This window comes from Eurosta solidaginis, chromosome 1 (genome assembly GCF_040869045.1).
Source record: "Eurosta solidaginis isolate ZX-2024a chromosome 1, ASM4086904v1, whole genome shotgun sequence".
Classification (NCBI taxonomy): Eukaryota; Metazoa; Arthropoda; class Insecta; order Diptera; family Tephritidae; genus Eurosta; species Eurosta solidaginis.
The window spans coordinates 375,825,946-375,850,098 of NC_090319.1; the positions used below are offsets into that span (position 1 = coordinate 375,825,946).

Below are 24,153 nucleotides of genomic sequence, written 5' to 3' on the forward strand. Positions count from 1 at the left end.
GTATTGCGCCCGCAAACTACTTATTTTTTTTATAACTGTATCCTTTGTGGCGTCAGGATGTACTTCTTTTAATTTTTCGATTAAAGTCGCATAATCATTATTCTTTTTAATTCTATTACAATAATCTTTGCTTTTTACTTGCCACAATGATGGCAAAGATTTATACATTTCAATAAATTCACTCAGAAATTTTTTATTGTCCATTTTACTTTTCCGCGCACGTCTGTTCCGTTCAGAAATTACTACGATTATGAGCTATTTCGCCATACACGCACGAACAGTTCGCGCAAATGTTCGCCAAAAATTTAAATATTTTGATTTTTGGCGAACATTTGCGCGAACTGGCAAACACCACCATACACGACAGAAAAGGTCGCAGAAACATGACATAACGGGAATGTTCGCGGAAATGTTCGTGTCGTGTATTTGGTGCTTAAGTCCGTTGTTTCATCAAAAATTAATGACAATGTGTTTGCCCGAACATTCAACACTTTCCTTTTTAATGCCTCGCCTAAATTATCTACCGGGTGAAATGTCATTGTTCTCCTACATTTTTTAGATAGAACAATTTTCGTGGTGAGAATTCCATTGAAGTGTAAATTGGTTATGTATTTCAATTATTTTATACGATGTTTAATGATTAAGTTGAAACACGACTTTTCTAGTCTTTAGATTTACCGGAAGTGCCGGCCACCATATTTATTTTCAAGGTTGCCCTCTATTTTCATATCGATAGTTTTACAATATTTACAATAGGGTTGCTTAACTTCTAATAACTTAAGCTACATGTACATAATGGGTTTACAGAAGTAAATTGAAAATTATGTGTGGGTAATAGATTTGCCGAAAATTTTATAAGCAGTATTTTGAATTTTTGTTTCAGTGAAAAAGAAATAAAAGTACCAAATCCGTGCCGAAAAAGAACTAAAATTGAGAAAAAGGGACCAGCGGCCCATATGGGGTTGAAAAGGGCCATTTTTTGTCCAAATGGACTGAGGAGGCAACCGTGTTCTCAAATGCAAGCTTCCACATCAAATACATACACATATAAGCATTGTTTATTATATAGTTTGGCAACTTAAATAGAGGCTATGTTGCGAATAGAGTGGAAGGTAGTGGTGGACTAGGCAGTCGAATGTCATATAATGAAGAAATGGTGTTCGGAGTTTTTTCAAAATTAAATAAAAAAATTATAAAAGCTTTAATATAAATAAAACTATTGTTTTAATAACAACAAAAACGCCTTATATATTCTATATACATAAATTCGTAAGGATTATCTCACTTTAAAATTTGAGTTAAATAATCTAGTTTTTTTTTGAAACTGAGTCGAGAACTGTGCGTGTGAATCTGCGAATTTTCGCCGATCAGCTGTTAGTTGCGCTACTTGGTAAAATTTACAATGCATAAAGTACTTCGACATTACAAAATACATTGTCGCGTTGTAAGCCAAAGTATTTTAGCACAAAACGTTTTTAACCACCACAAGACCACAGATTAAGTGTAAAATTTCACAAAAATAATACATTTTTTCGAAAAATCACACCGAATAACTGCAGTCATTGTTTACGAATTTAGAAACAATGAGAATGGCAAACACGAACGAGTATGAAATATAATGTCAAAACGTATATGCACATGGTTGTATCTCCATGCACAAAAATGCTTTAAAACGCATGAAATTGTTAAATTAAAGTTTAAAAAAAAATGTTAAAAACTTTAATATAAATAAAAAGCTTCTTTTAATAACAGCAAATACGCCTTATATATTCTATTTATACATCAATTGGTAAGGTTTATATCACTTTAAAATCTAGGCTAAATAATCTAAAGTTGTTTTTTGAAATTGAGTCGAGAACTGTGCGTGTGAATGTGCGAATTTCACCGATCAGCTGTTAGTTGCGCTACTTGGTAAAATTTACAATGCTTTACTCACTGAACGCATACCTAGAAGTAAAAATGGAGTTCCATAAAATCATCATGAAACCAAATTCGAATTTTCGCATTTTATTCGCAACACACGTCGCCTCATAAGGAGTATCAGTAATTTGTGATTCATCATCAGCATAGTGTACCTATACCAAGTGTGTTCACTAAGCGATAAACGTCAAAACTACAAACAGCCTCGCTCACCTGATGGAAATCTCAGGTCTAGAGTCGCATTTTTGGTCTCAACGACAACATTTTTGACTACCAATCGTATCGAATTTTTCAATTTTTCAATCATTCGGCGCACTCGGTAATGGTATCCATTTTGAATTCGCTGTCATTCCGAATCCAGCGAGTGCCTGTCAGAATGCTTGACAGATAAGTCAACACACTTGTACTTGTACACTATGATCATCAGCAATGATTTCTAGAGCCTCTGATATGATATCAAATGAATCGTAAACTTCATTCGTCGCATTCCAATGTGCTTCCCAGAGATTTTAGGTCTTTTTCATTTTTCGGGGGCCCCAGGAAACTGCCTATTCTGCCTACTTGTTAATCTGGCCCTATTTCTTGCGATATGGATACCGTCCTGAATGAATTTCTATAGTATTACTGAAATAAATCTTTTTAAGGGATTATTGGACTCAATATATAGGAAATGAGAGAGTGTTTTTGAATTTCTATGGGTAATTTCATGGTGCCTGTCTGTCATAATTGGTGTAAATAATATTAAAACTTGAATATGCTGCCGAATTCTTGGATGGAAAAATACAACATGTATAGATTCGAAATCATGTTTATTAACATAAATTAATCGCACTCTCTTATTTCGTAGTTAATTTTCTTGTTCAGTTTTTTTTTTTCAACTGAAGTGACTTTCATGAAGAGTATAAGACCTACAATACACACGTAGAGAATTCGCAACTGACAATTGTTTCTCTTTCATTGGAAAGCCTTTGGCTATATCAATTTTTTCGCAGTACCTATGAATTTACAACTAATTTTAGTTGTTCTTTCGATTTCACTTTTCATTTGGCTTTCAATCCCAACTACATACCTTTGGCTAATATCTGTTGAATTGTTTGTTTGCAAACAGGTATGCATTGTACAAAAACGTGACAGTGGCATACTCTACGCCATGAAATATGTTAGCCGTTCAGCCTGTGAGTCACGAGGTGCGCTTGGTGGTGTCATCAAAGAAGTTGAATTGCTTTCATCATTGGAACATCCATTTCTGGTGAATTTGTGGTTTTCATTTCAAGGTAAGTTTCTATTGATATGCAATAACTCATTCGTAGCCATATAAAATCATAACGTTGGCTCAATTGCGAATGCAAAGAAATGCTCTCAGCTACAAAGCAGAGAGGTGCAATCTAAAGGTTTTCGCCGATCACTTTATCGGCGGCGGCGGCGTAGGCTCTATTATATACCGGTGGCGGCGGCGTGAGAGGCGCGCCGGCGTACGCCGGTGTTCTTGCTTTAAAAAGCTTAATTTTTCTATCTAAAAAAAATTTAATTAAGGTTTTGTTTGTATGTATTTAAGAAAATCAACGTTTTAGTCATATTGCCTCGCAGATCGTTCAAAAATTTTCAGGAGTAGCTGCTTGCGGAGGGATTGTCCCCGTTCACTTACTCCAGAGAGGCTTCGAACCTAACCCCAGTTTTTGGAATTGGTACACCTGCGTCCGCTGAAAAGAAATAGAGATACATAAAATGGTCACACTTTTGTCTGTATATCTCGTGCAAAGCGTAGTTTCACCTGGGGTTAACTCCTAATAATCGTGGCAAACGCAATTTCTTTAAATAATTTGTGGCTCCTTGGTGGTCACGCACAAATGCGACTTACGGTTGCTATTAATGGTCTATTAATACTCATGACAGGGCGCATCCAATTTTTTCCAGCTACAATTCCCGATGATTAAAAGCTTCAATTCCCGATGTGCGAACAGTAGCAATGCCGACCACCAGTCACTACCACTCCTCCTGACCCTCACACCATATGCCAGCACAGAAGCTATAGGACTGCGACTTTGAAATCATACGTACCTTCGTCGACGTCACTTTCCTAGAAACTCTAGGTGTAGCTCCTAAGACTTTCTAACGGATGTTTTTGTCGCGCTATGCTGCCGAGCTACACCAGAGAAACACCTTGAAACGTTAGGGGTGACTATTCGGCCAAGGATGCCGCCCTCGAAATCATAAGCAGTCTATCTATGGATATCATTGCGTAACACATGGGTGAAAATCGTATAATCCTCGGCGCATCTACATACATATTTAAATTTTACAAGGACCCTGGATAAATTTTTTTAAATGTAGACCAAAGTTTGCAGGCGTTTGTGTTCACAACATTGATTTCAATAATCTTCGTTAAATTAAAACAATATCTTAGAATGAAAGTCGACTGATTTTAAATTGAAACAAGTAAGGAAGGCTAAGTTCGGGTGTAACCGAACATTACATACGCAGCTGCCAAATTACAGCTTTCAAAACTTTTAAATTACCTTCTTTTAAAAATGGGCGGTGCCACGACCATTGTCCAACATTTTACTAATTTTCTATTCTGCGTCATAAGGTCAACCCACCTACCAAGTTTCGTCGAAAAAGTGGGCGGGGTTATAGTCCGATTTCGTTCATTTTAAACAGCGATCTGAGATGAGTTCCCAAGAACTTACATACCAAATTTCATTAAGATACCTCAAAATTGACTCAAGTTATCGTGTTTACGGACAGACGGACGGACGGACATGGCTAAATGAATTTCTTTTTTCGCCCAGATCATTTTGATATATAGAAGTCTATATCTATATCTGTGAGCTCTGCTCAGCTGTAATATTAACTGCTGTTTTCCGGCGTTATGATATAAGAGCTCATTACGTATGACCGCATAGTTTCAGTTTTCAGACTAGTTCGACTGTCCACTACGTTAGGCTAGTAGCACACACGGTCATTAGTTCGACTGTCTTGGAAAAGCTTTTGCTTCACCACTTTGAGTGTTCTTGCGAAGGACAAGGCCTCACCTGGTAAATATGTATATGTGCCTACGTATTCACATTTGTAAAAGGAGCCGTAACGTGTAGGTGATATTTAAACTTGGTTAATAGACTATAATCAATGTGATTCGCTCCAAGGGACTAGTTTTGGATAGGGCCGTCAACTTTAGGAAATGTCAAACCGGGGGACTTGGGTTTTGAAGGATGATTTGTGAAAATCAAATTTCAAACCCTTCTCATACGTACATATATCCTCAACTTAAGTATGAGGTAGGAATCATTTCAATGGAGTGTTTATGCCCTAGAACCTACTAAAGGATTTTGCATCACTGATTTCACCTTTTTGTGTAATTAGCTTTTTTTTTAACAACTTGAGGACAATTTGAAAACATGTTCGCCTTGGTTCGTTTTATTTGAATTTATTGTTCATTATTAGATTTTTGACAAAAATATGCAGAGTAAGCAAAAAATTTATTATAAAACTTTTCTTTTAGTGTTTTGTTTTAATAACATGGTGAATTGGGTGATGCAAAGTCCGTGTTAAGCTGACATCGAAAACGCCTGTTTTCTTAAATAACTTTTGAACAGTCCAAATCGGCGGCGGCGCGGCGGCAGGGTGTTTATCGGCGGCGTATATCTCTAGTGCAATCACGGTTGCCACTTTGGGTCCATTTGAACCAAATTTGGTCCGGTCCAACCCCGTTTGGTCCGCTGGTCCTTTTTTTCAATTTTGGCCCTTTTTAGGCGAGCCGTCACGATTTTGGTACTTTGATTCGCATTTTTTTTTTCATAACAATACGCAACACTGATAAAAAATTTGCTTGCTTGAACACCCTGTAAATGGCAATCGATTTTCAGTAAAGGGCCCATTACTCATACTTAAATGCCCATTACTGATACTTAGCATAGACTTGACTTGACGGAACTGGCACTTACAGTTCTGTTAAATGAACATTGCATGTTACTGATTACTCAAAACTTAGCAACACTTAACTTGACTTAGAAGTCTGTGGAATTTTTATTTTCTATGTAAGTTCTAAGTGACATTTACATTTTGAGACCCCATTTGTTTGTTTCCATTTCATTTTGACATTTTGTCATGCAAATTGGCATTTATTTTTATTTCATTTATTAATGTTTATACTCAAAAAATAATTGCAGTACTCAAAATTAACTTGTTTAAAAACCGCCACTTTTTGTAGCAAATATTTCACAATAAAATGACAGCTGGAAAACAGCTGATTATGACTTCAGATTGTATGCGCTAAGTGGAGTATAATCGTTGCTAAGTTGCCAAGTTTACAACAAGTCAAGTCAAGTCTATGCTAAGTATCAGTAATGGGCCCTTAACTCTCACCAGCAGCAGAGTCGATAGCTATTAGGGCTATTACATTCACGACGGCGGTGTTAGCCGCCACATCTGTCATATTATTTTTATACATGTTCATATGAGTGTCGGTTATTTTCGGCGCAACAAAGCGCACGACAATCAATCATGAAAGCCCGTGTAGCCAGATTAAGCCTAATTCTATGTTTGGGAAGCGAAAGTGAGTGGCGTCCTTTTTATTTTGTCTATAAAAACTAAAATAAGAGTAAATAACAGATAATAAAAGCTAAAATCATTCTTTTGGGCGTTTTTTTAAAGATAATTAAAACTTTCATTCAAGGTTCGAATCGAGCTCAAGGCCAGAACAATAATTTTTTTTTTCTAATGATAATTATTGTTAGTTTTTAATTTTTCTAAATTTGAAAAATTGTATTTTGTTTTTGGAATAGTAAGTAGAAAATTTTTCAGACAACCTGCCATAGCTGCGCACCGCTGTATAGCTAAATGGTTAGCGCAGCATGCCTAAAGCGTACTGATTCGAAGGCTTAGCACCCTTCGAAATGGATGCGCAGCTATGGCAGGTTGTCTGAAAAATTTTCTACTTACTATTCCAAAAACAAAATACAATTTTTCAAATTTAGAAAAATTAAAAAATAACAATAATTATCATTAGAAAAAAATTATTGTTCTGGCCTTGAGCTCGATTCGAACCTTGAATGATTTATCAATAGGCCGATAAAAACAAAAATAATTGATAATTAAAACTTTTTTCTAAATTTTTCGCTAATGTTTGCTGTAATCAATATTGGTGGCTGCCGCCTTCAAAGTAATCAAGGAGCCAATGCTTGGCTACGGTTGTCAAGCTTTGCTTTATTGTGGTTGTCGTCTGTAGATGCCGTGTTGAATGTGATAAGCCCTATATGCCGGTTTTACATAGAACGCTTTGTCGTGTAACATTGTGCGTGTCTCGAAGTAAATGGCGTTAGTGCAATACAATTAGCAAATTTATTGTCAGATCCCGAAATAAAAGTGTATATGCTGTTTCTCGCCTATATTCTTAAAATTATAAATACCTTAAACAAAGAGTTCCAATCAGAAAAGGTTCGTCTGCCATTCCTATACCATTAAATTGAAACAGACTTCAAAATAACTTTTCGTACTTGATAAAGTGCGATGAAGATACCATTGTTACACAATGGAAGCTTTTAAGACTGTTAAATTGTGATTTATGTTTTAGCTTTTTGGGAAAAAGTAAGCTTTTATAGAAATGGTATAGTTCGGCGGCCGCAGAGCGAAAAATTTTTAAATTGTCTTATTAAAACCAAATTACGCAATAAATTGGAGTTTATTTCAATCAACCACATAATGTTAGTCAAAGAACTTTGTACGCAAAAACCAGGTCCTCATTACGTTTGGTCGGTGAAAGACATAGGCTGGTCCTAGAAAAGTTATACAATGAACGATATAAAACTGTTTTTATTATACGTTTTTTCCATGTATCCAGAATATATGATCAACATATATGTTTTAATTTTTTAAATATATACGCACACATGTGTGTATAAGACTGAAAAATATGCCCATATGTGATAAAATGTATGTATTTATCATCATCAATAATTATCATCCATTTTAAATGAAGCACTTTTTATTTGTTTGTAACGTCTGTTTTTTGGTGCTTTTTAAGTTGTTGATTTTTACATTGTTTGTATACCAATAAATGAAAACAAATTTTGTTCCTTTTTTTTAAATGTGGTCCTTTTTTTCGACGAATTTTGGTCCCAAATGAAAACAGGCGGTGGCAACCGTGGGTGCAATGAAGGGGTGAGATAAAGTCAACGACTATAACGTCAAATGAAGTTTTGACCTAATAAAACGTCAAACTTCAAATGGTTTAAATATCAGCCATATGGACATTATGTTCAATCGAACGAAAGGATAAGGTTCTTTTATTTGAAATTTTTGGATGCAGCGCTGCTTTTCCTATACTTTGGTTCCTTTGTAGTTAAAAATCGCATAAAAACTGTTCAATGAAGTCCTCTCTGAGATAAGAACAACTTATTCATCTAAAGTTTAGGGAAATTTTTTAATAAAATAAAATAACGCGCGATTTTTACTTTTTCTACTTTTTCTATGTCTGTTTCATTACAGTGGTAGATCGGTTTAAAAGTTGGGCCGGTAAGGATTCCTTTGAAATAAGAACATATTCAGCCAACTGTTTAACCCATCCTGCGGAAGGTTTTCTGTCTTTAATTGTTGTATATTGTTATGATCCTTTCACTGAAACGGGCATAAGGTCAAACGGAAATTTTCTAAAAGACCATTGGTCATAAAGTCAATACTGAATAATTTGGTGGAAAAGTCACGGACTGAATTTAAACCACATCTGCATCCGCCTGCAGACCTAATTGCCAAATAAATAACGTTATCAACTGCAACAAGGCTTAATGCCTCTGGGCTGCTGGAGTGCGTGCCGTAGGGTACAGGGCGAACGGACTATATAGTCCCGTGTCTAAGCTTCGAAAGACATATTGGAACCACATTAGAGCGGGTGGGTTGGCGCAAGGGTGCGTAAATGGCAGAACATAATATACATATGTATACCGATGATTCCACATCAACGGAAGGGGATGGCTCTGCTGTGTGCTTAAGTTGCAGTCGCGTTAATATATATATATTGATATTCAGGCGGCGATTACAGCAATAATCACACAAGGTACTTCATCAATAAGTATCTTGGAATGCAAAGAAGTATTGGAGAAACTTCGTTCAATCCCGACCATACATCTATGTATATTGGGCTCCCGATTTTTAAGGAATAAAAGGTAACGAAAAGGCCAATGAGTTGACAAATGAGGGTGCCAAACTCGATAAATCGTTGTTAGACGTCCCGAACCGTTTAGGAGAAATCAGAAGCGGGCAGGAGTTGCATATGACCCATCAAGCAGGAAAGGCGTGCGTGAAACAAGTACTTGCTGTAGGAAGAAACGGTTGAGAACGTTCTGTGCTCGTGTCCTGGCAACGGCAAAGTTGCCAGACCTCGAGGCTGGGTCCTAGGAAACCTCTTCTAATTTGCCAAGAGGGCGCAGTTGTTCTATAACATAAGACCTGGTACCTGATTGGGGTTTTTCCGTTAGGTTTTCAAATAAATTCTGGTAACACTATAATCACATTCAGCCTATGTGAGGTCTTAACCAAACCTTCAAAACGCAATTACATATTTTTTATTTACTCCTAATCATTCGATTTAGGGAAAAGGCTCATCTTTACTACATATAAAATAAAAAGTCCTACAGCCTTTTTTGCAAAACAGCCGATTCACTGGAACAATTTTTTTTTTATTTTGTTCGCATAACAGTAGCTTGTTTTATAAAATTTTAATGTTTGTTGATATTAGAGAAAAATTACAAAATTTCACACGGCAATGCTTACTAGATCATGTTTCATAAATTCACTTCTTCATCGGCTATTTTTTCGTGTATCGAGCTTCAAACTCGAGTAACTGCATTCATAATGGTGTTAACGCAGACGATTCTATCTACTTAGGCCCGGTTTTTCAGTACAAGTTCAACACAGTTTGTCAGTTAAACTACGCTTAAACTTATTCTGGAGTTTTTCAGTCTACTGAAGTTTAAGCTGAGCTTAAGCGGCCAATCTGGCGGGGTTAAACTCTAGTTAACCTATCAGTTATTTACGTTCGTTCGAAATGGTGTCGAATATACCCAACAAGCATTTATGCTTGATTACCATTAGAGCTCATGTTGATAACTAGCCATACTTCCAAAATCGCAAGAGCTGTTTCGAAACAGTGACTCAACTCAAGAATCATAGCGTACTCAGCAAAAGGGGGAATTTTTTATAAAGCAAGAAATGCTATTATTAAGTTGAAAAAATTTAATTAAAAACTTGTGGTTCTCTAACTGGACTCAAATGTAAAATTCCATACTACAGTATTTTCACGAAAATAAAATATAATATATATAATTTATTTTTGATTAATTGCGCTTTATTACTCCTATCAACCAGGTGTTTATTTCTCACAATAAACAGCTTTTGGTTTTGCTGGTGCCACTTTGGAGATTTTTTTCAACTCAACCTCAACTCGATATTCAGTGTAGGACATCAACTGTGTTGAATATTCATTTGAGAGCTGTACATTTCTCAAAATCTCTCGAAAGTTGGATACTAATTGGAATATATTAATGACGTTGGAGATCAACGCGAAAACTCTTAATTTAAAAAAATCTCTCAAAGGTTGTTAGTAATTGGAGAATAAAATTGGATATCAACTCGAGAACTATCTGGTTTAAGAATAATTCAATAATGATGTTGGGTATCACCTCCGGAACTAGATATATATTTCGCTGGAGAAATTTTTTTCCATGTTTGTTGGGTAAACAAAATCCAGCTGTTGCCGTATCTACAAATTATCTAGATAATAAAAAAACCAATGTAGCCGCACAAAAAGCCAATCCCAAAGGCGCCCTTAAACTGTGACTGAAAAACTACTGAGTAGTTTAACTGGAGTTTAAATTTGACTAGAATTTAAGCAGACTTAGTTTAAGCTTAGCTTAACTAACTACTGATAAACCGTGCCTTAGCTGTTTCAATGCGCCGCTGGGCACTCTGTAATTCGTCTCTAATTTTGTCATTTTGTTGCTAATCATTGTAATATTATTCGTTTACTCTTTTCTCTAACACAGATGAAGAGGATTTATTTATGGTGTGCGATTTGCTATCTGGTGGTGATTTAAGATATCATCTACAAAATCGGGTAAGCAAGTACGGACGACGTCACATAAATATGAGTATAAACATATCCAAGCGAATTCAGTACCTGGTGTTGTTATCCCAGCAGCTGATTGCATCTTCTTGATTATTTTCCATACAGCGCCTTGTACTACAACATGTCAGTTAATCGAAATCAATGAAAATTTTCTTTTGACTTGACATTCTTCCGCACAGCGAATTGGTTGAATTCGCTTTGCCACCACCTAGTATAGATTCGCCTTGGGTACAACGATGTGTCAGTTAATCGATCTCAATGCTAATTTTTTTGTTTTACTTGACATTTTTTTGCTCGGCGAATTGAATTCGCCTTCTTTGTACGCATTGATTTATTACTACGAAGGCATTTTCGTACAGCATATTTTGTTGAGTTCGCTTCGCCATCATCCAAGGCGAATCCATATCAGGTGGTGGCAAAGCGATTTCAACCAATTCGCCTTGCAGAAGAATGTCAAGTCAAAAGAAAATTTTAATTGATTTCGATTAACTGACGTATTAAAGCACAAGGCGTTGTATGGAAAATAATCAAGAAGAAGCAATCAGTTGTTGGGATAACAACACCTGGTACTGAATTCGCCTTGGCCATCTTCATGTATATGTTCGCCTTGCAACTGATATGTTTGTACTTTCGCTCCCCTTTTAAAGCTTTCCTTTATCACATTTCATCTAATATTGTCATTTATTTTTTTCAGGTGGAGTTCAGTGAAAAAAGTGTTGCCTTATTATTGTGTGAGTTGGGATGTGCTTTAGAATACTTGCAAAAACAAAGGGTGGTGCACAGGTGAGTATTTTGTGCGGACATCATTTTGAGCAAATCTAGCTATTTAAAGTTTTTGATCCAATTTTTTACGTTGCAAAAAGAAAGAAATATTCTTTTACAATTTTCTGTATTTTTCTTTCTTTTAAATATTCAATAGAGACATAAAACCAGATAACATTCTCTTGGATGCAGCTGGTGAGTAGCAGAATCTTATTTGGCCATAAGTTTGCTTTAGCTTAAGGGCCAATTAAACTTCTTTAACCCTAACGACATAGTCGTAACCATACACATTTCCATAACCATCTCCAATGTGATCGATTAATGGTGCCTTAACATAAAAATCGTGAAAATTTCATAAAAATGAAGAAAACGCTAAAAATTACAAACATGTTCCCCAAAAAATAAGTCTCTTAGTCATAGCGTATCCAAAACAATTAATAAAATCAACAAAAAGTTATTAAATTCACCAACTCAAATATTCTTAGGTTATGGATATGGCAAGAAACCAAAAACCAATTGGTTGGCTATGGTATGGTTATGGCTTTTGCCTTATGGTAGGGCACCATTAAAGCTGGAGACATTGGTACTTTATCGGTAACCGTATCGGTAACCTTGTAACAGCTGATTCGACCAACCTTATGAGAATCAATGCAATCGATTATTGGTGCCGCTAAGGTCGTAACCGTATCGTAGCCAACCAATTGGGTTTTGGTTTACCGTCGTAACGATAAACAGCTGATTACGTTAGGGATACGGATACAGCGATACGACATACGGCACCAATGACTCCGGCTTAATCGATTACATTGATTCCATAAGGTTGGTTCGATCAGCTGTTTTAGCTGGTTATGGATAAGTCACCATTAATTGACCCTTTAATTATTTACTCAAAACCATGAAGCAATAAAACCAGATAGGTGAAGTCGGTTGTAAGACGGCCCTCACCCGGACATGAATTTTTCAGTAGTAGACAGGGTACATTTTTAGTACTATCTGGCTTCTGTTTTAGTACTTTAGTAATGCAATGTGCGGAAAAGGCGAAACTCCATAAATATCCACATTGAAAAAAGAAGAAAGGAGAAAATAAAAAAGAAGAAATATAGAAGGAAAAAAGTTAGAGGGAAGTCGGAAAAGTAAAGTGAATAAGAGGAAGAAAGAGAATAGTTAAAGCCTCTGGCGCTATATATTTGTATACGATTCCCCTCTTTCTCCTGAATTAGCCCTCTTAACGCTTGCTTCACTTAGGAAAATGTTGGGTCTTGGGACGGTATACCGTCAATCCCGAATTTTCGTGTTATAAGCCTCCCTCTCTACTTATCCGCAACTTCATAATATTGTTCCAGATCGTCAGTCAACTTTTTGACGTTAACAGTCTGTTTCCATATTCCTAAGTTATGGACAGTGTCCATATCTGAAGATTCAGCCATTTAGCTCCGTTGTCTAAAACTTTTTCATTTCCTCTCAGGAGCTCCCTAACTCTAGTGCAATGAAATAATGCCCTCGAAATTTGCGTCTGAAAAATGGAAATATAGCCCGCTGACATTATTTCATATACAAAAAATAAATAACACCTGTTATTTCATAAATCAAAAAACAACATTTTATGTTACGAGCCGGACCCGTGCGCACCTTGCGCCTCCAATCTAAAAGTATCTTATCAAATATCAACAGAAATCAGATGTTCTATCAATCAATTAAACCTTACAGGCTTGCGCTGCCATCTGGCGTACGGTAGCAACTGCCGGTAATGCAGTGCAAATATTCACAATAGTGCCATATCACAAATAGATTTCTTTGTGTGCTCACAATCGTTTATTTTTAGCAAGTTATTTTAATAAAATATAGCTAAGCAAAAGCACTACGACCTAAATTGCCCAAAGCTCGCTAATAGCCCGAATCTCCAACTTTATAACCAAACCTTTATTTATAGATTTGGATTCCATATAAGAGCGAAAAGGGACCTGTACATAAAGACAGAATTAGAAATAATATACATATATGATGAGGGCGAGTATTTTCAAGTACAACTCCATTCTGTAATATTGACTTCACTTGTCTGGTTTCATCGCATCATGCTCAAAATATTACTCATACGACCCGTTGTACCGTTTCACCTTATCTTAAACACCTAAAAGTATACTTCTTAATTATTCCAGGTCACGCCCATTTGACTGATTTTAATATTGCGACGAGATTGCAAAAAGATGGGCTAGCATGTAGCATGTCGGGGACCAAACCGTATATGGCGCCTGAGGTGTTCATGTGTGCATTAGAGGAAATCAGTAAATTCGCCACTGAAATAAAAGTGATGTTTAATTTTTAATTGTAAAAACTTTTTAGCTGGTTATAGCTTTCCCGTCGATTGGTGGTCGCTGGGTGTTGTGGCGTACGAAATGCGCGCCAATACGCGACCATTCATCGTACATTCGCACACGGGTTTGGCCGAGGTGAAGCATATACTCAATACGCCGGTACATTATCCACGCTATTGGAGTCATGATTTTATCGACTTGTTGACAAAAGTATGTAGTTTTTCAATTTGTTTTTGTTTTTGTTTTTTCTTACGGTTCTAATAGTGTAATACCCAGCAGTTTTCCTGCAGGAAATCGGTGTTCCTACAATTTTAAAAATGTTCCCCACACTCCTGTTGAATCTCTATCTTACTCTTTCTCTCTCTCTCTCTGAATACCTCACAGCCCGCCTACCCGTTCCCACTGGTAGGCACTTCCCTGAATAAAGCCACGATATAACAGTTTTATACTATATATTGGCTTTTCCGCGGCCGACGTGGTATGGTGGTAGCGTCGTCCATTTACCAGACCAGAGGTCCTCGGTTTAAGCCCTGGCAAAAGCAAAACCGAAATTTTAAAAACAAGTTTTCTCACTTAGAAACAAGTTTTTGTAGGCGGAGTCGCCCTCGAGTGTAGTTTTGCCACGAAAACCTTATCAGCGAAAATTCATCTGCCTTGCAAATGCCGTTCGGAGTCGTCATAAAACATGTCCTCCGTTCCGCCAACTTGTGGTAAAAATAAGAAAACCATCACGACGCAAATTGGAAAAGAAGCTCGGCCTAAATTTCCTTGGAGGTTAATCGCACTAAGTTTTATTTTATTTTATTTTATTTTATTTTGTTTTATTTTTTATTGGATTACTGCACAAAACATGGGAAATGGATTGGGACCACCAGCTAACCCTTTTCCTATCCCTATCCCTATCCATATTCCTTTTTCTATCCCACTCTTCTCCCTCTCCTTATTTATATCCCCATTCCTCTACATATCCCTATCTCTATTTCTATCCTCATTCCTCTCCCTATCCTTATTCATATCCCCATCCCTCTCCAAATATCATAATTTTTTCAACCTAACCTACTACTTTATATTAACCTAACGTATCCTTCACTTTCGTTACAGTTGCTCTGTATTCATCCGGGTGCTCGCATCAGTTCGCAGCAAGAACTTCAACAAACTCCACTTCTTCGAAATGTTGACTTCAAGAGTGTGCTAGAAAAAAAGACGAAACCAACTTTTAAACCGCCTGAAGATCACCTCAATTGTGATCCCTGCTTGGAACTTGAAGAGATGATTGTGGAAACACGACCGCTACATAAGAAAAAGAAACGTTTGGCCAAACAACGTTCAGCCCAACGCGATAGTGATACAGAAACTGTGCTTATTAAAGAGTTCATCGTTTACAATCGTTATAAGGAATTGAAGCGGAAGGCTATGGAAAAGAAGGAAAATGATTGGCAGCGTGAGCTCGAGCATGCTATGGCAAATTCGATTATAACAAGTTTGGCGCCAATACAAGAAAAGCCAATAATCATGCACCTAAGTTGCCACGGAGATAGTGAAAACAACGACGACAATATTGGGGACATTATCGAGCACAACAAAAGTCACTGCACAACATCTAATAACATAACCAATACAAAAACGACAGCAACAAAACATAAATTTAGTCCCACTACAACAAACACCTCGCTGATCAATAGCCCGATTTGCAGTGCGCCGTCTGCGCCTATTATAGAAACGGTTTCAAATTCTACTACTATTTCAAGTACAACAAGAACAACAATATTTCCTCCGATTTGTATAAAATGTCAACAACATAATCATAATGTTAGTATCACACATCACTCACAAAAACAAAGAACAACGCAACCAAAGGATAATGAGAGTTTAGAATTTATCGATCGTACACCTTCGCCATCGGCTACTCAAATCGTTGCTGCTACAACAACAGCGGTGACGAATAGAGTTGTTGTTGCAACGCAGGCGAATGCGTGTGGGAATTTGAATAATTAATCAGCGCAAATTAATAAAGTAAACAAGCAGGGGTAGCATATAACTTTGTTCAAAATGGCATCGACAACAACAACATCATTTAAATGTCGCGCCAACTTCCTGCCGTTCCTTCAACTATTTTGGGTGCAGTGAAATAGCGTGAAAAATTTTATTTTCAACCGGATCATATTTAATCTCTTTTTGAATGTATAACTGCCAAAATAGTGGAGCTAGAAGACAAGTTTGTAAAACGCATAGTGTACAAGTACAAGTGTGTTGACTTCTTTCTGATAGGCACTCGCTTAAGTGAGCATAACGGGGAAATCTGGGTTGACATTGTTGTTTCGGTTGAAAACGGTCAACTTGGGTCCTGTGCAGAGACGTAAAAGATTGAAACAGGGTTTATGTAGTCACAAAAGCGTTGCTCCTGTTCCACAGCATTTTAATTTTATATCATGGCGAAAAGTCTTCAGTTCACAGTCATTGATTTTCATTAAAAGTTTAATTTATTACTGAGGGTTACTCCTTTAAGTGTAAAAAGCAGAGAAAACGTAGTTTTTCAAATTATTGTGAAAAACTTTTTAATTTGAATTTCTGTACCCAAGTTCACTATATTTGTGTAATACAATAATCTGGAGGTCAATTCCTATGAAAAACTGAAAAATGTACACTTATTGAAAACTCATTTGCACACACAATTTACACTTTGAATTTAATTGCGTTTTTATGCACAAAATTTTGAAACTAAAAACAAAATTTTCATTTGTCAGAAAAAATAAAGAAAAAACGGCCTAATGTCAAAAAACCCTATCGAAATACAAAGTGGCTTGTTTGTTTTTAATGAACTACGTTGTATTTTTCTAGTATTTTGTTAGTTTTTTTAAATATAGTTCACACACTTACACCAGTACTGAAACCTTATTGGCTCCCTCTACAAAAAATATAAGAGAAAATACAAGAAAAATACATAGAAAATAAAGTAGTGTCATATAGGAGTTTGATTTGTTTGCACTTACAGCACCATTTTATTTGCAGGAGACTTTCACAGCTGCAAAAATTAAGGAGGATTTACACAGACGCTTTGGTTGTGTTAAAAATAAATAAAAAAAATAAATGTAAGGCGCGATAACCTCCGAAGAGATCTAAGGCCGAGCTTCACTTCCAATTTGCGTCGTGCTCCTCTTGATTTTTCCCTACAAATTGGCCGGACGGGACCTACATGTTTTATGCCGACTCCGAACGGCATCTGCAAGGCAGATGAGTTTTCACTGAGAGCTTTTCATGGCAGAAATACAATCGGAGCGCTTGCCAGACACTGCCGAGGGGCGACCCCGCTTAGAAAAATTTTCTTCTAATTGAAAAATCTTATTTCTAAAATTTTGATGTTGGTTTGCCCGGGAGTTGAACCCAGGGCATACGGTGTGATAGGCGGAGCACGCTACCATCACACCACGGTGGCCGCCAGTTGTGTTGCATTCATTAATTCATCTGTCGGGCGAAGTATCGAAAAATTTACATAAATGCTTTGGTTGCGTGCCTACGCTTTGACAACGCCATACGAAAAACAATGAAACGCCGTACGTTATCTTTGCTTTGAAGCTACCAAAGCGTTTATATAATTTTGCCCTTATGCATTTGGGTAAACAGCCTTAGAAGTGAAATGTTTCCATGTTACACGTGTGGCGCTTTATATTTTGACTCTAATTTAAATAAATTTTGCTTTCCGTATGTTTCCGCATTGTTGCAGGCTCCAAATCTTCTAGTAATCTTATTTCCGTGGAAATATATGCAACTATTCCATCTGTAAATACTACAAAGTTTTATTAAACTATCAAATGCAACTCAGCTTGAAGTATTCTTACGTACCAAAAATGTAACTCTAGACCTGAGATTTGCATCAGGTGAGCGAGGCTGTTTGTAGTTTTGACGTCTATCGCTTAGTTGACAAACTTGTTTAGATACACTATGGTAAAACGGATGGAATCGGAAGTGGCTGCTCTATCAGCAAATGCCCTAGTGCTTGCTAAGGTTAGGTTAGGTTGAAGTGGCTGCCCGAGGGCAGACTTAGGCCAGTGATATTAGGGTCGTTGTGATCCACGAAAAAACACCATTACCTTTCCTCTTCGAATCATTTTGAGGACCTGATAAAAGCTACCAGGTCCTTGACGTCATACTCCACCACCTGGCTCAGATTATCTAGAAATGGAGCACCCAGAAAGCGCTGCCGTGCTCCCTTTAGTGTCGGGCAGTTACGGATGATGAGAATCATCCTCTTTACAACTCCTGCAGAATCGACGATAAGGCGCTCCTAACCTTTCTGCAAGCTTACCTATAAGGCAATGACTAGTTAGTACCCCCACAAGGGTGGAACTTGTATCCCTACTTAGGTTGTACACGTGACTGGATCTTTTAGAATCCCATTTTGGCCAGGTTTCCTTCGATATTCGACACCCCGGTGATTGTAGCCATCTTTCGTCGGCTTGACGGTGGATATGTTCTTTTAGCATTAGCTTGCATGTGGCCAGGGGCATACGTAAGCGTTCTTGATCAGGAAGAATCTACCTGGTTGTACCCATCCTAGGAGTTCATCTGCAATGCAGTTTCCCTCGTTGTCCCTATATCCAGGGACCCATGTGAGGTGTACACGGTTCTGGTGTGCCATCTCTTGAAGAGATCGGCGACAGTTTAGTGCTAGTTCAGAATTGAACGAGTAGGTGCCAAGGGATTTTATGGCAGCCTGGCTGTCGCTGAAAATAAAAATTTCTTTGCCGACATTGTATGTCCCTATCCTAGCTGCGGTTTCCACTATGGCTGAAACTTCTGCCTGGACTACACTGCAGTAGTCGGGTAGTCTGAAGGAAAGCTGGAGGCCTAGGTCCCTTGAGTATACTCCTCCTCCAACTCTACCGTTTAGCTTGGAGCCGTCCGTGTATATGGAAATGCTGCCGTCAAAAGCAAAGCACCCATCCAACTCCGTCCAGTCATCCCCAATGGGAATTTTTATCTTAAAGTTGGCTTCCGCAACTGTTTTGGTCGCACAGCAATCCGTGTTAGGAGGGAGAAAACTGTATTTGTTTATTATACTAGAGTGTCCTCTGGTCTTGCTGTTCGAACACGATAACTCCCTTAGGCGCAGGGCTGAAGTTGCCGCCGCGCGATAACCAGCTAGATCTAATGGAAGGATGTCAAGAATTACCTGAAGAGCTTCGCTAGGCGTTGTTCTTAGAGCACCACTTAGGCTGATCATGCTGGATCTGTGGACTTTACCCAACAAGTTTAGGTTTGACGCCTTACTTAAGGCTGGCTACCATAGGATAATCGCGGTATAAATCCATCTGCATATGTGGGGGTGAGTCACCATTTTTTGCCAATGGTTCTTTTACACGTATATAATGCAATGTAAGCTTTCTTTTGTCCAGCTTTTTCAGCTTTTTGTATAAAACTACGCCTAGAAATTGGGCCTTATCTGCCAGGCTTAGGCCCACACCATTTAGTTCTGGTAGGTTTAACGATGTTATTTTGTATCGTTTGGTATATAAGACAAGCTCAACTTTGTCGGAATTGACGCTGAGTCCACATCGGGAGGCCCATAGGGAAACCTCTCGCAATGTTACCTGCATCAAGTCACATTAAGTTTGAGGGCACTTGCCTCTGTAAGCAACCGCTAGATCATCAGCATATGCCTCAATCTTTCCGCTCCCCCAACAGTGTTTGCTAAACGCATTTCAGAATTGGAGGCAGACTTTGCTAAAAATCAAGGTGAGATGAATAAACTTCGCCCAGCGCCCGAAGGTGTTGTGTCACAGAAATCCAACTCTATTTATGTCGCTGATGCTGTCGCCTTCGGGGTGCCTTATATGGAGGAAGAAAATATAAAAAGTATATTCAACCAGATATACCTCTCCATAGAATTCATGGTTCTGCAAATGAAGCAGATATTCCGGTCCAAAAATTCCACGGGTCCAAATAGCGCAATTATTATAAAGTTTTATTCTCCTGTGAACCGTGATCGTATTTTTAGAGCCTTCTCTGAAGTTTGTAAGAGTTTAAAATCTGCTATTTCACTCGATGAGATAGGCCTCAGTGGAAAATTTAGCATATATTGAAGTCTTTCTACTGCGGCCAGGAAACTGCTTCAAGATGAAATCAAATTTAGGCGATATAGAAGGGTATTTTCAATTTTTACGGTAAGGGGCTTGGTTACTTACGGCATAGGTAGATGCAGTTGAATTTTTAAGCCTTGGAGATCTGCAGCTAATTCGTTACTATCCCCAGAGCAAACAGTCAATTTATTCGTTTTTATTGCTTCTTATATTTAGATTCCAATATATTTCTTAACTCATGTTTTTACATCCTCTCTCTCAATGGTAAAATTGTTTTTGTTAGGTTAGGTTAAGAGAGCGTGCGTGGGCATAACCCACACTTCCACTCAGAGACCTTTTTGTCCATTGTGCCCTCAGTAAGTGCAGGGCGGCGGCACATTCGTTTAACCCATTACCTCCTAGTGGTCCTCAACGAACCACTTGCTTTCCCTGATGAACCCAAGAAGAAGCGAGATTTCCACATTCCTAACCTCTGCCAGGCTGTCGAAGAACCGTGAGCCCAGCAATCTGAGCCTTCTTCTTTGAAGTCCCGGACATCGGCAGATAGATCGACTCCTCATCCTGACACCTTGACCACAATGACCTGTGATGACACCCGTAAGTACCCTCACCGCGGATTTGTTCAGTTTGAGAGGGAGACTGGTGCCTTTCCTATTCAAACGTGTCCATAAGGACCTTGAAACTTCACAGTCAACCCTTTTGGTCGACAGCAAGTCCATTGCCCTATTCTGATATTCCTCGATTTTCCCCAAGAGATAACTCAGCTATGGACGGACGGAGCTGTCCACGTCACTTTTGTCCAAATCGGAACCTTTTCTAGCCATCTCATCTGCGAGTTCATTCCATTCAATACCGCTGTACCCATAGACCCAACAAAGAGAGACATTGCGATGACTTATAGAAGCCAGCAATGCTCTACATCTCCGCTCGATATCCGATTTTATCATGTTGGACTCTAATGCCCTTAAGGCGGCTTGGCTGTCAACAAAGATTGTTACGTTGGTGTCGGATATCATACTATCTTCAAGCAGCTTTGCTGCTTTGTCTATGACATTGACCTCGGCCTGGAAGGGACTGCATGCGTCAGGAAGTCAGAATGATTGGCTTAACTGTAGGTGTGTTGATTACATCTCAGCTCCAGTTTCCTTTTCTATTTTCGAGTAGTCGGTGTAGATTGTAATGCCCCTGCCATTGTGTAGGCCTTCTTCCCATTCCTCCCTTGAAGGATATAGTATGTTCTGAACCTGGAAGTCCAAAACCATGTGATGTGGTCGGTTTTGGATGGTAGGTCGTTGTTTTTATTAATCTATTATAGAAAATGGCAAGTTGAAATCGATGTAAGCCATAGTTATCTCTTTGTTGAAATCGACAACTGCTATCTTCTACGTGATGACAGAAATAAAAGAAGAGGCAGGGGTGTTGCAATTTAATGTCGACGAATTGTAAGTAAGAAGCTCTAACTGAGCCAAACAGCAGCGATGCCGAATACATCGTTGTTGAAGTGTTGGGAAAACAGTTTTAAAAAACTTGTTTCTTGCGTTACAATATTCGTGCTGTTACTCCTAAACGCTCACCGATTCCGTGCTACAATGACGGGGTTCAAAAGGCCAATAAACTACATAATAACTCCACTCGCGATGGAAGAAAAGCCCTCCACTGGAAAATTAGGAGGCTTTCGGATCAGCTAGAAATAGATCAACTCCAATTTATAGTTGTGAGAAACTGGCGTTCTTTGGAAATTTCGGAAGAAAGCTAGATACTATGCTACCTCCACGTATCCTGTGACGCAACCTTAATAGTCTAACGGCTCATAGTATTCCCGATGCACCGTGTAAGTTATCTCCTGAAACTGTCAATGATACATTTCTTGAATCAACGGATATCCTATTTGTTCCACGTAATTAGTCAAAAAGCCGATTACTCAATTAATTTGCTTTTGCTCAGCCGAAAAAGATTTTTGATTAGTTGAAAAATAAATAAATAAATCGATAAAGTAATTTGAAATGTAGTTAATGTAAATTTTGAGTAATCAGTTAATCGCTCGGCTCTATATAAAAAGTTTAAAATACTGTGCCCCTCAATGAAAAGAGAGCAATATTTTTTTATTGAAATATCTGACCTTTAACTCAAGTTTAATATTTCGTCAATTTCTAAATATTGTTTATTTTTAGGGATTTGCGCTTTTCCAATTAACTGAGTATGCCGATTAATCAAAACTTTGTTATAAAATCGAAAATTAATCAGTTTCAATTAATCAAAATCATTAGCTTCGCTATTAATCACATTTTGAATTAAAAGCTCTTTAATCAAATTTATTTCGTTTTATTAACCAAAATGTGAATAATTGCGAACAAAATTAATTTAATTAAAAAGAGTTTTTAGTTTAATTTTTTAGTCTTTTAATACGGTATGGAAATTAAATAAATAAAATAATTGTTAAGTATATATGTACATATGCATAAGATATTAATATTATATTTTTACTGAATGTGCAAAAATGTATTTTAAAATGTATTTAATTCGAAGAATACAATACTAAAAATCCATAAATAAATATTGTGACGAATATTAGCAACACTTAGGCAAGGTGCACACGAGGCTACGCGTCATAGACGCGTACAAGATATTTCATATAGCTACAATTTCTCTACGCCCCAAGATCTGCACACGAAGCTGTTGTGGTGTTTAATACTCTTTTTCGCTTTGGTAATATACCTTTCACACACTTTTATTAACTAAAGTAACATTTTTTAACTAATTACACAAATTTGCATACAAAAAAATGTTAACAAACATCTTGTTCTTCCTTTTTTTCAAACGTACGTAGGCTCAGCGACCAACATTGCTGTACGCTTAGCTACACGAAAATTTCATTCTTTGTCGCTTTCATGCAGCTGACGCCTCGTATGCAGCTTCCATTCAAATACGTGTGTTCGGCATCAAAGCGTACAAATTTCGCCTGCAGCGTCTATTACGCGTAGCCTCGTGTGCACCTTGCCAAAGGCATACTATCATCTCAAAGCCGATACTAAGCAGCAACTTGTATCTACATAAACAAATCAAGCATTATGCATACGAGCAGCAAACACATGCATATATCTAAGACACTCCCAAAAGTATGCAATCATCTGTAAAAGTATCACTCACATATATATGCGCATATGGCTTTGCGAGAAGCTATAAACGTGCATCTGTAGTTTATAGCTGGTAATTTTATAGCTGGTAACTAAGCAGTAAATTCTATAAGAAGAACGAGGAAACCGAAGAATATAAAAGCAGCACCAGCTGAGGCATGATCAATCAGTTTGTTTTAAACACGCTATCAGTTGAGAAGTGAAGTTTAATTGTGAAGTACTTTCAAAGCAGTCTAATAAAGACCATTTTGGAGTACAGAATATTGGAGTGTTTTATTCAACAGTTTAGCGATACGAACGTAAGCCTAAATTAGTTACAATATAATTGAATTGACATTGAACGATTTTCTGTTTTTTCCGTATATACAGGTTTGATAGCAGATTTCGAACATTATTATGATCTTAGTAGATAGACAGATTGTTATAATGTTATGCACTGTGCATTTTAGGTCTATTGTGCCTCTTCTCTTCGCAGCACCTCGTCGAAACCATGCTCCATGAGGGAATCTAGAATGATGCTCGACTTTAGAGGGTCCTTAGCCTTCTTTTCGCAACTGCATTGCATTCCAGCTGGATGTACTCTCCATTCGCATCCTTGCTGTCGGAGAGCCGACAGAGGCTATTGGATCATATACGCAGTTTGTGCATGTGGCTTTTAAGTCTGCAGTGACCTGTGAGTATGCCTCCTGGCTGCTTTTTGGCAGGTTAATAATGGTTTTATAGCACTTTGAGTTATATCCTCCTATAAGGGCCTTTCCCGCCGCAGTCCTGGGCTTTCGAGCCAGTGTTGTTCTTTGAGGCATGCCTTCTTTTGCTTGAGCTTATAGTGT

The 24,153-nt window shown here is 37.7% G+C and overlaps 1 protein-coding gene across 3 annotated transcripts in view; it reads left to right on the top strand.

The window, feature by feature from the left end:
• The window catches only part of LOC137238290 (serine/threonine-protein kinase 32A), a 285,449-nt gene extending 261,929 nt beyond the window's left edge, over window positions 1-23,520 (top strand). For 2 of the 3 annotated variants that reach the window (XM_067763112.1, XM_067763113.1), the window contains exons 6-12: window positions 3,029-3,194; window positions 10,956-11,026; window positions 11,733-11,821; window positions 11,958-11,995; window positions 13,957-14,082; window positions 14,141-14,322; window positions 15,214-23,520. In XM_067763112.1, the coding sequence (XP_067619213.1) occupies window positions 3,029-3,194; window positions 10,956-11,026; window positions 11,733-11,821; window positions 11,958-11,995; window positions 13,957-14,082; window positions 14,141-14,322; window positions 15,214-16,107 (1,566 nt within the window). In that variant the 3' untranslated portion in view covers window positions 16,108-23,520. The remainder of the gene's footprint in view (window positions 1-3,028; window positions 3,195-10,955; window positions 11,027-11,732; window positions 11,822-11,957; window positions 11,996-13,956; window positions 14,083-14,140; window positions 14,323-15,213) is intronic. The other variant, XM_067763114.1, reaches the window with a different exon arrangement.
• The last annotated feature ends 633 nt before the right edge of the window (window positions 23,521-24,153 follow it).